This window comes from Delphinapterus leucas, chromosome 13, assembly GCF_059928025.1.
Source record: "Delphinapterus leucas isolate spDelLeu-1000000601 "Yukka" chromosome 13, BTC_Dleu_Yukka2, whole genome shotgun sequence".
Lineage (NCBI taxonomy): Eukaryota > Metazoa > Chordata > Mammalia > Artiodactyla > Monodontidae > Delphinapterus > Delphinapterus leucas.
The window spans coordinates 5,371,947-5,387,291 of NC_143141.1; the positions used below are offsets into that span (position 1 = coordinate 5,371,947).

Here is a 15,345-nt window from a genome sequence, read left to right on the forward strand (position 1 = left end):
AATTAACGTGTTTCTTTTTTTTTAATTGAAGTATGTTGACTTACTATGTTGTGTTAGTTTCTACTTTACGGCACAATGATTCACTTTACATATATATATGTCCTTTTTCATATTCTTTTCCATCATAGTTTATTACAGGATATTGAATATAGTTCCCTATGCTATACAGTAGGATCTTGCCAGTTATCTATTTTATATGTAGTAGTTTGTATCTACTAATCCCAAACTCCTAATTTATCCCTCCCCTCTTTTCCCCTTTGGTAGTCATAAGTTTGTTTTCTATGTCTGTGAGTCTGTTTCTGTTTTGTAAATAAGTTCATTTTTGTCATATTTTAGCTTCCACATGTAAGTGATATCATATTTGTCTCTGTCTGACTTACTTCACTTAGTATGATAATCTCTAGGTCCATCCATGTTGCTGCAAATGGCAATATTTCATTCTTTTTATGGCTCAGCAATATTCCATTGTGTATATATATACCACACCTTCTTTATCCACTCATCTGTTCATGGACACTTAGGTTGCTCCCATATCTTGGCTATTGTAAATAGTGCTGCAATGAACATTGGGGTGCATGTGTCTTTTCAAATTAGAGGTTTTTCCGACTTTCCCAAGAGTGGGATTGCTGGATCAAATGGCAACTCTATTTTTAGTTTTTTAAGGAACCTCCATACTGTTCTCCATAGTGGCTGCACCAATTTACATTCCCATCCACAGGGTGGAGGGTTCCCTTTTCTCCACACTCTCTCCAGCATTTGTTATTTGTAGACGTTTTGATGATGGCCATTCTGACCAGTGTGAGGTGGTACCTCATTGTAGTTTTGATTGCACTTCTCTAATAATTAGTAAGGTGCTTCTTAAATTAGGATTTTATTGAGGGAAGCACATTTTCTGTGTCATTTTAAAATATAAAATTGAGACCTTAAGCACACACTCACCCTCCCTGTACAGTTCTTTCTACGAGGGACATAATAACACCAGTTGTCACTGAATCTCAAGAGAATCAAGTGAGGAAATATTGTCTCACCCATTGGTAATTTTACCTCCAGGAGACTCTGATTGCTAAGTTTGGGGGTACAAAAAGCCGACAGATAAACATGGGCCACTTTCTGGACTTTGATCAGGGACAATTTAAAATGATATTTTTATATTAACAAACAGATATCTTTGGAAGTCAAATTTAAAGTTTTGCATGATTTCTTAAAGCAAAGTATTGAACTTCAAACAATTATCATAGGGACTTCCCTGGTGGCGCAGTGGTTAAGACTCCATGCTCCCAATACAGTGGGCCTGGGTTTGATCCCTGGTCCAGGAACTAGATCCCACATGCATGTCGCAACTAAGAGTTCACATGCCACAACTAAGGAGGGGGTGAGCCACAACTGAGGAGCCCGTGAGCCTGTCCAAGGAGCCCACCTGCCGCAACAAAGACCCGACACTACCAAATAAATAAATATTTAAAAAGCCAATTATTACAAATGTAGGAGGTGATTTAAATTCTATTCCCAGATTCCACCACCCTGGGTCAACTGACATTCCCAGACTTTGGAAAAGATGCTTACGCAGCATTTATATATCTGTTAGGACTTAGAAAAACTATAAAATACAATGGAAATGTTTTTGTTATGAAGTTTACTCACATGTGGTTCATAACTCAGAATCATTCTGAAACTTGTCTTTTCCTGATTCCTGTTCCCTTTTTCTCTTAGCACTGCCCTCCCTCCCCACTGACTCACCTGTGCAATACACGTGTCACCCAGGCCACCAGGTGCTTGCCTTAACTGTCTTCCCAGAGGTGTCCTCTTTGGAAAGTATTCCAGTCTCCTCCTTCTTTCAGAAACCCTTCAAGACATGCTTGTTGGGTGTTCCTTTCACCCTAGCAATGCCCTTTGCTTTCCAAAGGCAGTAAAATTGAACAAATCTGGTCTTCTGAATGAGTGGGTGTTCATAAGTTTATATCTTAACCTCACATGTAATGGACTTGAATTTTAGAAAATTTTCTGACACTGATCAAAAGGATGGTTCTAATAATTGGAACATTGGACTCTGTGGCTACCTAGGGGAAAACTGCTTTAGAAAGTCAGGTCTTCTCTGTAGGCGTGAGGCCAGTCTTTGGGAAGCTCTAGAGCTCAGATTCAGACTCACATTTCTATAAATTACATAAGGAGATGCTACCATAACAACTAAACTCTGGTATCAGTTTCAGTGAAGTCATTCTTACCTGGTACCAGGTCACCTCTGGACTTTGTGTATCATTTAGGTGGCTGAGACCGGGGCAATAAATGGAGCCCATGCTACCAAGAAGAAGGAGTTGTTCATGTGATATGGAGCTCCCACAGGACATATTTGTCTTGGGTTTAACTTCTAAGATCATCTTGACACAACAGGCCTCATCCTTGGGGCTCCTAGGAAAGTTAACAAGGTCCTGTGAACACAGATGTTATATCCAGATAGTAAAGGATTTGGTAATGTTTTCAGATAGAAATGTACTTGGGACTTACCTAATCCTAGGTCTACAAATATATGACCCAGCATTATTCATCTCTGTGGTCAAGAAATGAAGGGTGCTCTTGTCCTGGATCACGTGAGGATAGTTTTGTGTAATTTCTACTAGTGGATCTCTGTTTGGAGGTTGTAGGTACCATTGGACATCAGATAGGTTCTTACTACCACTGCAGGGCAGGTGTTCAGAGCTTTGCGTTGGTGAGAGTTGACTTCTGTGGTAGAAATGGGATTTCTGTGGCTCTGGAAAATCACAAAATAAGACAAACTCCTCCCCACACCTTGCAGAGTATGTCCTAAGAAGCTTTCCAGTGGAGCAATCTGAAAACCACAATAAAAAAAGGAGCACAGAAACACATTAGAGGAATTCTAACATATTTACAAAGAGTACTTGGTTTCACAAGGGATTAAGCTCCCTTGGGTGTCTTTCTCCTTCATGGTTCCCATTCTGTGGGGAAAAGAAGTTCATGTTCTAATTCCCTCCCACTGGTCTTCAGCGTCACGAGTAGCAACGGAGGTTTCCTGTTAAACATGCCAACCCACCTTTAATTCCTCTTCAGCTGCTTCCACTGAACACCCAGATATAGTAACTGGGTTCCACATGGATGCTTGGTATCAACTGAAAGCTGTTCACCCCAGTAATTTCTCCTCCTACCCCCATCTTAAAAGTAGAAAGGAAATGTTCTATATTATTATGCCTTGCTGCCGATGTATCCCAGAATACCTGTCACTTTAAACTTGGACCATAAAACTCATAAGGTTAGCATGAAAAGTGAAAAACCCCTACCTGAAGTGTTAAATCCTTTAATTTTCCCTCCTGCGATAAGCCAAAGAAATACCCAGCTCAAGGAAAGCATTGTTCTCGCTGGGTCTTGTCATTGCTTCAGGACATTTGTTCTGTTGCCAGAGTGGAGGACATTGTAATTCAGGGCTCCACCCTGAGAATCATCTTCATTTCTGTAAATCAAGAAATGGGAAATGAAGAAATCGGAACCAGTGATCAAAACGCAAGTCACACAGGAAGCTTTGAAAGGGCAGGTCCTACCCAACAAGCCTTCACATGCCCACACTAGAGTGGTATTTTCAACAGCGTGTGGCAGGTCCTGCATATGTCACTTCTTACACAACTAAAGGAGGAAGGACATCTCAGACTCATGGTACTGCTTGTACCTACACTCTGTACGGTGTGGTCTTTTGATGCCATTTCTTTATGGAATCCTTTTTCTTTTCCTAAGTTTCTGACCTAGTACGTATATTTTCATGGGTAATTTGGAAAGAGTTAAGTGAAAGTTTTCCTGAAAAGATCATCCAAATTGAATGAAAATGTCAGGTTCTCCCCAATTAGGGAAACTAGTGCGGTAGCTGGTGTGTAAACTTGAGAATGTCTGCACATTGCTAATTTGTAGTAACTGTTAGAGAATAGAGGATGCTTTACTCTTTGTGCCCCAAATAAGACAGGAAAAGTTGTCACTGGATGGCGTTTCTACCAATTCTCTGAAGTATAAAAGGGAGGGAAGGTCACCCTGGACTGTGTTCATGGTGGTTCAAGGAAAAAAGAGAAAGAGAGGGAGGGAGGGAGGGAGAAGGAAAGGAAGGGGAAGAAAGAGAAAGAAAGAAAAAAGAAAGAAAGAAAGAAAGAAAGAAAGAAAGAAAGAAAGAAAGAAAGAAAGAAAGAAAGAAAAAAGAAAGAAAGAAAGAAAAAGCGAAAGAAAGAAAGAAAGAAAGACAGAAAGAAAGAAAAAGAAATTTTACTATCATATGGTCCCTCTAAACGTTCTCCTTAAAAGTCTTCTTCCCAGAACATCTCTTGGGCAGCTGACAAAAATCAATCTCTCTCTCTCTATCTCTCCCTCTCTCTCTCTCAACCTCTGCTTCTGTCTCTGTCTGCCTGTCTCTCTCTCTCTCAACGCCCACACACACAATCTAACCATCATGCACATTCCTCTCTTCACTGCCCCCTGTGCTCACTGGCCATTCCTGCAACCACTCCTTCCACCCAGACTTTCCCAGGACCATTCTCTTCAGGAACCTCCATCTTTTACCATAAATAAATACTTTACTGTCCTCAACTTATAAAATTCTTCATTTCCAAACATTTACACACACACACACACACACACACACACACAGCACTCCATGTCTCCAACATCTTCAGACGCAGAAAGGAGTAATTTTAATATTTATAAATGATCAACAAGTATGTTTCTCTAACAGAAACATTGAGCTTGAGGTGCCTTTGGGGATCCACAGGGGAGAGTTCCAGCGAGAGAAGTCAGGAGGCTGCGAGGAGACAGCAGATAGACTTCCCGGAGGAACACCAGCCTGGAAGGGTGAGTCAGGGCCAAGGGAAAATTCAAAAGGATAAACCCAAAGGGAAGAGAAGAAACAGAACACAGAGACCACCCTGACACTAAGCAGAGAAGTCGGGCACAAGAAGGACTTAGTTTCCATCAGGTCTGGCCACTGATAGATCAGACCAGCACGTGCAGAGGGTTTAAGGTGATGGAGACGAGCGATTCGGGAAGGAAGGTGGGGAGTGGGGAAGAGCCACACCCTCCCCAGGCTACACTGCACATGGAAGACAAGACGGGGAGGCGTTTCCTCCTGTGCTGCCTTGATTCCATAAGCGAATCAAGGGGAATGCGCTGGCAGGGTAGCAGGCCAAATGCAAGTGACAGTGAGAAGAGGGTGTGTGGACCACCTTCTCTGAGGAGGCGGGAAAAGACAAACCCCGAAAACCACAGAGACATTGTCTTGGACGGAGGCGGACAGAGTCGTACACTCTGCGAGGTCTCTCCAGACCGGTGTACCCAGGTGGGGCCAGAAGTACAGGATGTTTCCACTTGGATGCTGACCCACTGAGAGGAGGGTGTGCTCAGCCAAGAAAGGGCTTCATGAGATGATGGAGGACCTAGAGTGCCACGGACGGGGACCAGAGTCACTGCATCACTTATCCCCATTGGTGACAATGGGTGGCTCTTCTTTCCAAGACTGTTGTCTAGGAACAAGGGCCTAGGATAAGCAACTGCCTTTCAGATGTGGTCTGCCTCCCCCCACCCCCTGCTCACCCTTTCTTTGCCCACAAAGCCCCTGAAGGGACAATCTCCCCACCTCCGGCCACTGGAAGCATCTTCCTAAAAATCAAGCCTGAGGATGTAATTTCTGTGCTGATAACCTCACCAGCCCCACTGCCCACTAAATAAAAAGTCCATTCCAAAGCATCAAATGCAAAACCCTGTATGACTCGATATGGCTCCCTCATGATTTATCTTGTGTTTCATCCCCAGAGAGACCACCACTGACCATGTGCATAATGACATTCCTCCTCTCTATTCACCACTGCACCAGCCAGCAACTATCTCTCTTACTACTCATGTTATATTACTTTGTCTTAGCACACACTACTGTCTGGAAAATATCTTGTTTTATAAACTTCTCCCCCAACTAGAACCAAAGCTCCATGCCAGCAGAACTGAGCCTGTCTTGCAGCCTGCACACTCTCTCAAGGAATAGGGTGTGACTCACACAGGAGTTTGGTAAGTCCTTGTTCAGAATTTATCCACACCATAGTGAAATTGCTATTTCATATACCATGTCCTCTCACTAGGTTAGGAGCTCCTTAAGAGCAGGGATCCTGTTTCAGAAATCTTATCTCCAAATCCTAGGAAAAGCTTCATGCATAAATTGTAATCAAATCTGTTGTTCAAATAAATGCAAAAGAATTCAGGAGAAATCAAAATAAATGCATATCAACCTAAGTTTAACCATTAACTTGCTGTGTGTCTCTAGTTAGCCTCTCTCTGCACTTCAGTTTTTTCATTTGCAAAATAAATTATTTGGACTGTATCAGTTGTTCCTCCACCTTAGGGCTAGGGGGTCCTAACTTCTGGGGATTAAACTGGAAAATCTGCATTTTATTTTAAATCTCCTTGACTTGAGAATCATGGGACTTTATTATTTCTAAGATCATCTCAGCTCTAACATTCTGTGATTCCATGTTTGAATTACCAAGCCTATAGAAAATTTTTTACCATGACACCCAGAAGTCTCCAGCCCTCAGGAATTCCTGTCCCAACCTTGAGTGGTCAGATGTTCTGTCCATGATACCCTCACCTACTGGCGTAGGACCTCAGGCTGCCTAGGGCTGTTTCTAGGCTACAGCTTTGTCTCTGGGTTTGTGTTTCTCAAATTATCGCCATTACAAGAATCACCCGGAATGCTTTTTATAAATTCAGATATCTGGGCTCTCCAAATCATATTAAATCAGATTCTCAAGGAGAAGAACACTGGACTCTATATTATAAACAAGTGTCAGGGAAATCACTGTGATTCAGGGATCATCCCTGGGAAGCCCTGCTCAGGGACAAGAATAGACCTTGAGGAGCTGGGTCTGTGCTAAGTTACAGCAGTTATTACCAACACTGTTGGCAACTGAGCAACACAAGAGCAAGCCCACTCTGGAAACCCCATCAATGTGGGATACCACAACTGATATTGTTTGTCAACATCTACCTTTTTAAGATCTTTTGACGTCTGTGTGATGCCTTTCATTCCACCATCACCAACACACTTCCAAGAATCATAACGAATCACACAAGGTGCATTTATCGAGCATTTTTCAAGCATTGGGCAACTTAACCAAACCAGACTGCAGGTCTGTTCTTGGCAGTAAATCAATGGGCAGGTGGCACTGAACATAATGGTATCCTGCTCTCTTACATACTTTCTGTCACACTCGGGAAGACGGTTGTTGTCCTTCTTGTTTCATTGATGGACCACCAAGGCTCACATTGCTTGGAGAGTGGTCCCCACTATTAATGATAATTGCACATCTTATAAGTATCAGAAGAGGAATTCATGTCCATGTGAAGAGGGTCTCAGAGACTCTGATTTTCCTATCAGCATATGCCGTCACCTCGCAAAAAGAGATAAGTGCTCAAAAGACTTCAAGTATCTGAAGGGTCTCTTATCCAAAACAGCATCCATACCTGCTTTTTGAGAGCCATATTTTTTTTTGTTAGAGGTTGAAGATTCCCCCAATCAGTTGGTCAAGACTACACCTTCAACTGTCTTTGGTTGATGATGAACTAAAATTTTTTCTGAACAAAGCTTTTGGTGGGAGGAGAAAAAGAGGAAAGGCAGGTGGAGAAGGCAAGTGTCAACAGGGAATCTGAGGCTCAGGTAGGAGAATCCCACAGTTAAAGACAATTTCCCATGGGATCAGCAATGACTATACCCAGGGAACACATGTACATGTAGACATCTGGTCTGGTGTAACAGTAAGTATTTAATTCAAATAATATTATTATTGTTTTCACATGATCCATGGTAGCTATATATCCCATTGTCTAGGAATTACAGAAAATCAAGAGTGTAGCTCCTGCTCTCAAAGATTTTACAGTCAAGTCAAGGCAAGCATTTAAATTCGGCAAAAACTCTTTTTTTTTTTTTGGTGAAGTAAATTGTCCAAAGTCATACATTTAAAAAATGATGATGCTGGAATACAGATACGAATAGCTTAACAAAACCCAATCTAAACTAAACTGCCAATCTTGGTCATACACATTTGTACAACAACTATTTGCTGAATTCTTGTTATGTGGCAAACTCTATGCTAGATATTATAGGGACTATCTATGCCCTTTTTTTGTTTGCTTTTTTGTTTTTTTAATTTTTATTGGAGTATAGTTTCTTTACAATATTGTGTTAGTGTCTACTGTACAGCAAAATGAATCAGCTATATGTATACATATATCCCCTCTTTTTTGGATTTCCTTCCCATTTAGGTCTCCACAGAGCACTGAGTAGAGTTCCCCGTGCTATACAGCAAGTTGTCATTAGTTATCTATTTTATACATAGTATCAATAGAGTATATATGTCAATCCCAATCCCCCAATTCACCCCACCACCCCACCTTTTTCCCTCGGTATCCGTATGTTTGTTTTCTATGTCTGTGTCTCTATTTCTGCTTTGTAAATAAGGTCGTCTATACCAATTTTTTTTCATATTCCACATATATGCATTAATATATATTTGTTTTTGTCTTTTTGACTTACTTCACTCTGTATTACAGCCTCTATGTCCATCCATGTCTCTACAAATGACCCAATTTTGTTTCTTTTTATGGCTGAGTCGGCAAACATTTTGAACCCCTCTGCTCTCCACCTTTCCCACAAAATGCTCAAAGCATTGTAGATAGGTTTATTTCATAACCACCAGTTTTTGTTTTTTTTTATAAAGTCTCCATATATGTGGAGATGGAAAATTTGCTAATTAGGTAGCAAATTTATTAGTACAAAATAGTTTATGAAAAAGAATTGTGTTAGCGATCCATTTTGAAAATAATTTAAGTTCTTTTCTCAACTTATATTTGCTGGTTAGGAAATCTAGTGGAAAAAAATATATACCATTGTCTTACCTGTATTTCCTGTTCTTAAGACATTGAAAAAGAGAAAGGAACTTCAAGTCTTTCTTTCAGTGACTGCCGGCTTTTCTCTCTGAAGATGAGCATGTGAGAATATCCATTTTCAGAGGTCTACAATATCTCTTCCTAGTGAGAGAGATAAAGGGAGAAAGTACATGTAACTCACACAAGTTTGTAAATAATGAGCTAAATATGGAGAAAAAAAAAAGGAAAACCTTTAGTATTTTGTAAATGACCACTGACATTGTCAAATTCATGGTCATACAGAGGAAAATCAAATTAATGACCTCTATAAGTAGAAGGAAATGACCTGAAGATGAAGCATCTAAAATTCTCCCCAGACCAACCTCCTTGACTAGATAAGGTTTGTGGTTACGTTTAGTTGAAAGAGTGAGTAATCCAACTTCCTTTACAGGAATTTCCTGTAAAGATTATTAGCACTCAACAGTTTCTCAACTGTGGGTTTTGGGTTTTTGGTGTTTTTTTTTCGTTTTGTAAAACTAACTCCCAAAAATGTAACCTTTATGATATAACCTAAAGCTGTTGTTGTGATTAACGTTTTTTGAATTCTGAAAAAGAAAAAAACATCTCTCTAACACCATTTATTTGAAACAATAATTTATTGATACAGACAGGGAAATAAATTTAAACTCTGAAATCACCAAGATTTTCTGGTACCTCTTTATTAAAACAAAGATTCAAAATATAACATATAATTGAGAACCCCATTGTTCCTTTGACAGAACAAATAAAATCACTTAATAAGAACCCTAGGACACTCTGAGGCCACTCTGGTCAGAAAGAGCTTTATCTAGAAAGCAACTTGGTTAAGCTTAGATATCACCCATCCTCAAGAGTCTGATATTCTAACAAAGAGAAGGCTGACTCTTCTGAGCATATGAATGCTCCAGGGCTGCTTCTACACATAACTAGAGGATAACATAAAATACAAAAGAAGACTACATTTGCTTTGGGATGAAGGCAAAATGAGTGTTTCCCTGCGGTGGAAGAGAGAAAAGGGAATTAGCATTTATAACTAGGAATGAACCAAAAAAATATATCTGCCCTGGGTCACGAATCTGCCTAGGATTCCAAGAGGATATGAGGCTTTTTACAGCCCTGTTTCAACACAGGTCATAGGGAGCAGCTGAACGATATTCTGGGCACGTGAAGCTCCAGGCTTACAGAGTCATGTGAGAGCAACACAGTGATAAGAATAAAGGCAGGATAAAGTCATACTAAGTTCACAGACACCGCAAAACACACCACTGGCTGCACACCAGAAGGACAAGATCCAGCCCCAGCCCCCAGAACACAGGCACCAGTCCCCTCCACCAGGAAGCCTACAAAAGCTACTGAACCAACCTCACCCACTGGGTGTCTGTGACAGGGGCAGACACTTAAAATAATGGGAACTCTAAACCTGCAGCCTGGGAAAAGGAGACCCCAAACACAGTAAATTAAACAAAATGACAAGACAGAGAAACATGCAGCAGATGAAGAAGCAAGGTAAAAACCCACCAGACCAAACACATGAAGAGGAAATAGGCAGTCTCCCTGGAAAAGAATTCAGAGTAATGCAAATAAAGATGATCCAAAATCTCAGAAATAGAATGGAGAAAATACAAGAAACATTTAACAAGGACCTAGAAGGACTAAAGAGCAAACAATGGTGAAGAACACAATAAATGAAATGAAAACTTCTCTAGAAGGAATCAATAGCAGAATAATTGAAGCAGAAGAACAGATGAGTGACCTGGAAAATAAAACAGTGGGAATAACTGCTGCAGAACAGAATAAAGAAAAAAGAATGAAAAGAATTGAAGACAGTCCCAGAGACCTCTGGGACAACATGAAATGCACCAACATTCAAATTGTAGGGGTCCCAGAAGAAGAGAAAAAGAAAGGGTCTGAGAAAATATTTGAAAAGATTATAGTCAAAAATTTCCCTAACATGGGAAAGGAAATAGTCAATCAAGTCCAGGAAGTGCAGAGAGTCCCATACAGGATAAATCCAAGGAGAAACACAACAAGACACATATTAATCAAACTATCAAAAATTAAATACAAAGAAAAAAATACTAAAAGCAGCAAGGGAAAAGCAACAAATAACATACAAGGGAATCCTCATAAAGTTAACAGCTGATCTTTCAGCAGAAACTCTGCAAGCCAGAAGGGACTGGCAGGATATATTTAAAGTGATGAAAGGGAAAAACCTACAACAAAGATTACTCTACCCAGCAAGGATCTCATTCAGATTTAACAGAGAAATTAAAAGCTTTAAAGACAAACAAAAGTTAAGAGAATTCAGCACCACCAAACCAGCTTTACAACAAATGCTAAAGGAACTTCTCTAGGCAGGAAACACAAGAGAAAGAAAAGACCTAGAAAAACAAACCCAAGACAATTAAGAAAATGGTAAGAGGAACATACATACCGATACATACCTTAAATGTAAATGGTTAAATGCTCCAACCAAAAGACACAGACTGGTTGAATGGATACAAAAACAAGACCTGTATATATGCTGTCTACAAGAGACCCACTTCAGACCTAGGGGCACATCCAGACTGAAAGTGAGGGAATGGAAAAAGATATTCCATGCACATGGAAATCAAAAGAAAGATGAAGTAGCAATACTCATATCAGACAAAATAGACTTCAAAATAAAGACTATTACAAGAGACAAAGAAGGCCACTACATAATGATAAAAGGATCAATCCAAGAAGAAGATATAACAATTGTAAATATTTATGCACTGAACATAGGAGCACCTCAATACATAAGGCAAATGCTAACAGCCATAAAAGGGGAAATCAACAGTAACACAATAATAGTCGGGGACTTTAACACCCCACTTTCACCAGTGGACAAATCATCCAAAATGAAAACAAATAAGGAAACACAGCTTTAAATGACACATTAGACCAGATGGACTTAATTGGTATTTATAGGATATTTCATCCAAAAACAACAGAATACAGTTTCTTCTCAAGTGCTCATGGAACATTCTCCAGGATAGATCATATCTTGGGTCACAAATCAAGCTGTGGTAAATTTAAGAAAATTGAAATCGTACCAAGTATCTTTTCTGACCACAACGCTATGAGACTAGGTATCAATTACAGGAAAAAAATGTAAAAAATACAAACACATGGAGGCTAAACAATATGCTACTAAATAACCAAGAGATCACTGAAGAAATCAAGGAGGAAATCAAAAAATACCTAGAAACAAATGACAATGAAAACACGACGACCCAAAACCTATGGGATGCAGCAAAAGCAGTTCTAAGAGGGAAGTTTAGAGCAATACAATCCTACCTCAAGAAACAAGAAAAATCTCAAATGAACAATCTAACCTTACACCTAAAGCAACTAGAGAAAGAAGAACAAAAAATACCCAAGGTTAGCAGAAGGAAAGAAATCATAAAGAGCAGGTCAGAAATAAATGAACAAGAAATGAAGGAAACAATAGCAAAGATCAATAAAACTAAAAGCTGGTTCTTTGAGAAGATAAACAAAGTTGAGAAATCATTAGCCAGACTCATCAAGAAAAAAAGGGAGAAGACTCAAATCAACAGAATTAGAAATGAAAAAGAAGTAACAACTAACACTGCAGAAATACAAAGGATCATGAGCGATTACTACAAGCAACTATATGCCAATAAAATGGACAACCTGGAAGAAATGGACAAGTTCTTAGAAAAGCACAACCTACCGAGACTGAACCAGGAAGAAATAGAAAATATAAACAGACCAATCACAAGCACTGAAATTGAAACTGTGATTAAAAATCTTCCAACAAACAAAACCCCAAGACCAGATGGCTTCACAGGTGAATTCTATCAAATATTTAGAGAATAGCTAACACCTAAACTTCTCAAACTCTTCCAAAATATAGCAGAGGGAGGAACACTCCCAAACTCATTCTATGAGGCCACCATCACAACGATACCAAAACCAGACAAAGATGTCACAAAGAAAGAAAACTACAGGCCAATATCACTGATGAACATAGATGCAAAAATCCTCAACAAAATACTAGCAAACAGAATCCAACAGCACATTAAAAGGATCATACATCATGATCAAGTGGGGTTTATCTCAGTAATGCAAGGATTCTTCAATATATGTAAATCAATCAATGTGATACACCATGTTAACAAACTGAAGGATAAAAACCATATGATAATCTCAATAGATGCAGAAAAAGCTTTCAACAAAACTCAACATCTATTTATGATAAAAACTTGCCATTAAGAGGGCATAGAGGGAACCTATCTCAAGATATTAAAGGCCATATATGAGAAACCCATAGCCAACATCATTCTCAATGGTGAAAAACTGAAAACATTTCCTGTATGATCAGGAACAAGACAAGAGTGCCCACTCTCACCACTATTATTCAACATAGTTTTGGCCATGGCAATCAGAGAAGAAAAAGAAATAAAAGGAATCCAAATCAGAAAAGAAGAAGTAAAACTGTCACTGTTTGCAGATGACATGATACTATACATAGAGAATCCTAAAGATGCTACCAGAAAACTAGTAGAGCTAATCAATGAATTTGGTAAAGTAGCAGGATACAAAATTAATGCACAGAAATCTCTAGCATTCCTATACACAATGAAAAATCTGAAAGAGAAATTAAGGAAACACTCCCATTTACCACTGCAACAAAAAGAATAAAATACCTAGGAATAAACCTACCTAAGGAGGCAAAAGATCTATATGAAGAAAACCGTAAGACACTGATGAAAGAAAAGACGATACAAACAGATGGAGAGATATACCATGTTCTTGATTGGAAGAATCAACACTGTGAAAATGACTCTACTACCCAAAGCAATCTACAGATTCAATGCAATCCCTATCAAACTACCAATGGCATTTTTCACAGAACTAGAACAAAAAATTTCACAATTTGTATGGAAACACAAAAGACCCCGAATAGCCAAAGCAATCTTGGGAAAGAAAAACAGAGCTGGAGAAATCAGACTCCCTGACTTCAGACTATACTACAAAACTACAGTAATCAAGACAGTATGGTACAGGTGCAAAAACAGAAACATAGATCAATGGAACAGGATAGAAAGCCCAGAGATAAACCCATGCACATATGGTCACCTTATCTTTGATAAAGGAGGCAAGAATATACAATGGAGAAAAGATAGCCTCTTCAATAAGTGGTGCTGGGAAAACTGCACAGCTACATGTAAAAGAATGAAATTAGAAGACTCCCTAACACCATACACAAAAATAAACTCAAAATGGATTAAAGACTGAAATGTAAGACCAGACACTATCAAACTCTTAGAGGAAAACATAGGCAGAACACTCCATGACATAAATTACAACAAGATCCTTTTTGACCCACCTCCTAGAGAAATGGAAATAAAAACAAAAGTAAACAAATGGGACCTAATGAAACTTAAAAGCTTTTGCACAGCAAAGGAAAACATAAACAAAACAAAAAGACAATCCTCAGAATGGGAGAAAATATTTGCAAATGAAGCAACTGACAAAGGATTAATCTCCAAAATTTACAAGCAGCACATGCAGCTCAATATTCAAAAAACAAACAACCCAATCCAAAACTGGGCAGAAGACCTAAAAAGACATTTCTCCAAGGAAGATATACAGATTGCCAACAAACACATGAAAGGATGCTCAACATCACGAATCATTAGAGAAATGAAAATCAAACCTACAATGAGATATCACCTCAAACCGGTCAGAATGGCCATCATCAAAAAATCTACAAACAATAAATGCTGGGGAGGGTGTGGAGAAAAGGGAACCCTCTTGCACTGTTGGTGGGAATGTAAATTGATACAGCCACCATGGAGAACAGTATGGAGGTTCCTTAAAAAACTAAAGATAGAACTACCATACGACCCAGCAATCCCACTACTGGGCACATACCCTGAGAAAACCATACTTCAAAAAGAGTCATGTACCACAATGTTCACTGAAGCTCTATTTACAATAGCCAGGACATGGAAGCAACCTAAGTGTCCATCAACAGATGAATGGATAAAGAAGATGTGGCACATATATACAATGGAATATTACTCAGCCATAAAATGAAATGAAATGAAATTGTATGCTAAAGTGTACATATGGAATCTAAAAAGAAAATGGTCCTGATGAACCTAGGGGCAGGACAGGAATAAAGACGTAGACGTAGAGAATGCACTTGAGGACACAGGGAGGGGGAAGGGTAAGCCTGCACGAAGTGAGAGAATAGCACTGACTTATATACACTACCAAATGTAAAATAGATAGCTAGTGGGAAGCAGCTGCATAGCACAGGGAAATCAGTTCAGTGCCTTTGTGAGCACCTAGAGGGGTGGGATATGGAGGGTGGGAGGGAGATGCAAGTGGGGGGCATATGGGGATATACATATGCAT

General features: G+C 39.4%; 1 protein-coding gene across 5 annotated transcripts in view; it reads right to left on the minus strand.

The window, feature by feature from the left end:
• Window positions 1-9,230, minus strand: part of IL18RAP (interleukin 18 receptor accessory protein) — a 29,482-nt gene extending 20,252 nt beyond the window's left edge. For 2 of the 5 annotated variants that reach the window (XM_022599015.3, XM_022599016.3), the window contains exons 1-4: window positions 8,923-9,215; window positions 3,291-3,460; window positions 2,503-2,824; window positions 2,223-2,406 (exon numbers count right to left, since the gene is read on the minus strand). In XM_022599015.3, coding sequence (XP_022454723.2) covers window positions 2,223-2,406; window positions 2,503-2,824; window positions 3,291-3,360 — 576 coding nt within the window. In that variant the 5' untranslated portion in view covers window positions 3,361-3,460; window positions 8,923-9,215. Of the gene's footprint in view, window positions 1-2,222; window positions 2,407-2,502; window positions 2,825-3,290; window positions 3,461-8,922 lie in introns of all 5 variants that reach the window. The other 3 variants (XM_022599014.3, XM_022599018.3, XM_022599017.2) reach the window with 3 other exon arrangements.
• Window positions 9,231-15,345: the final 6,115 nt, after the last annotated feature.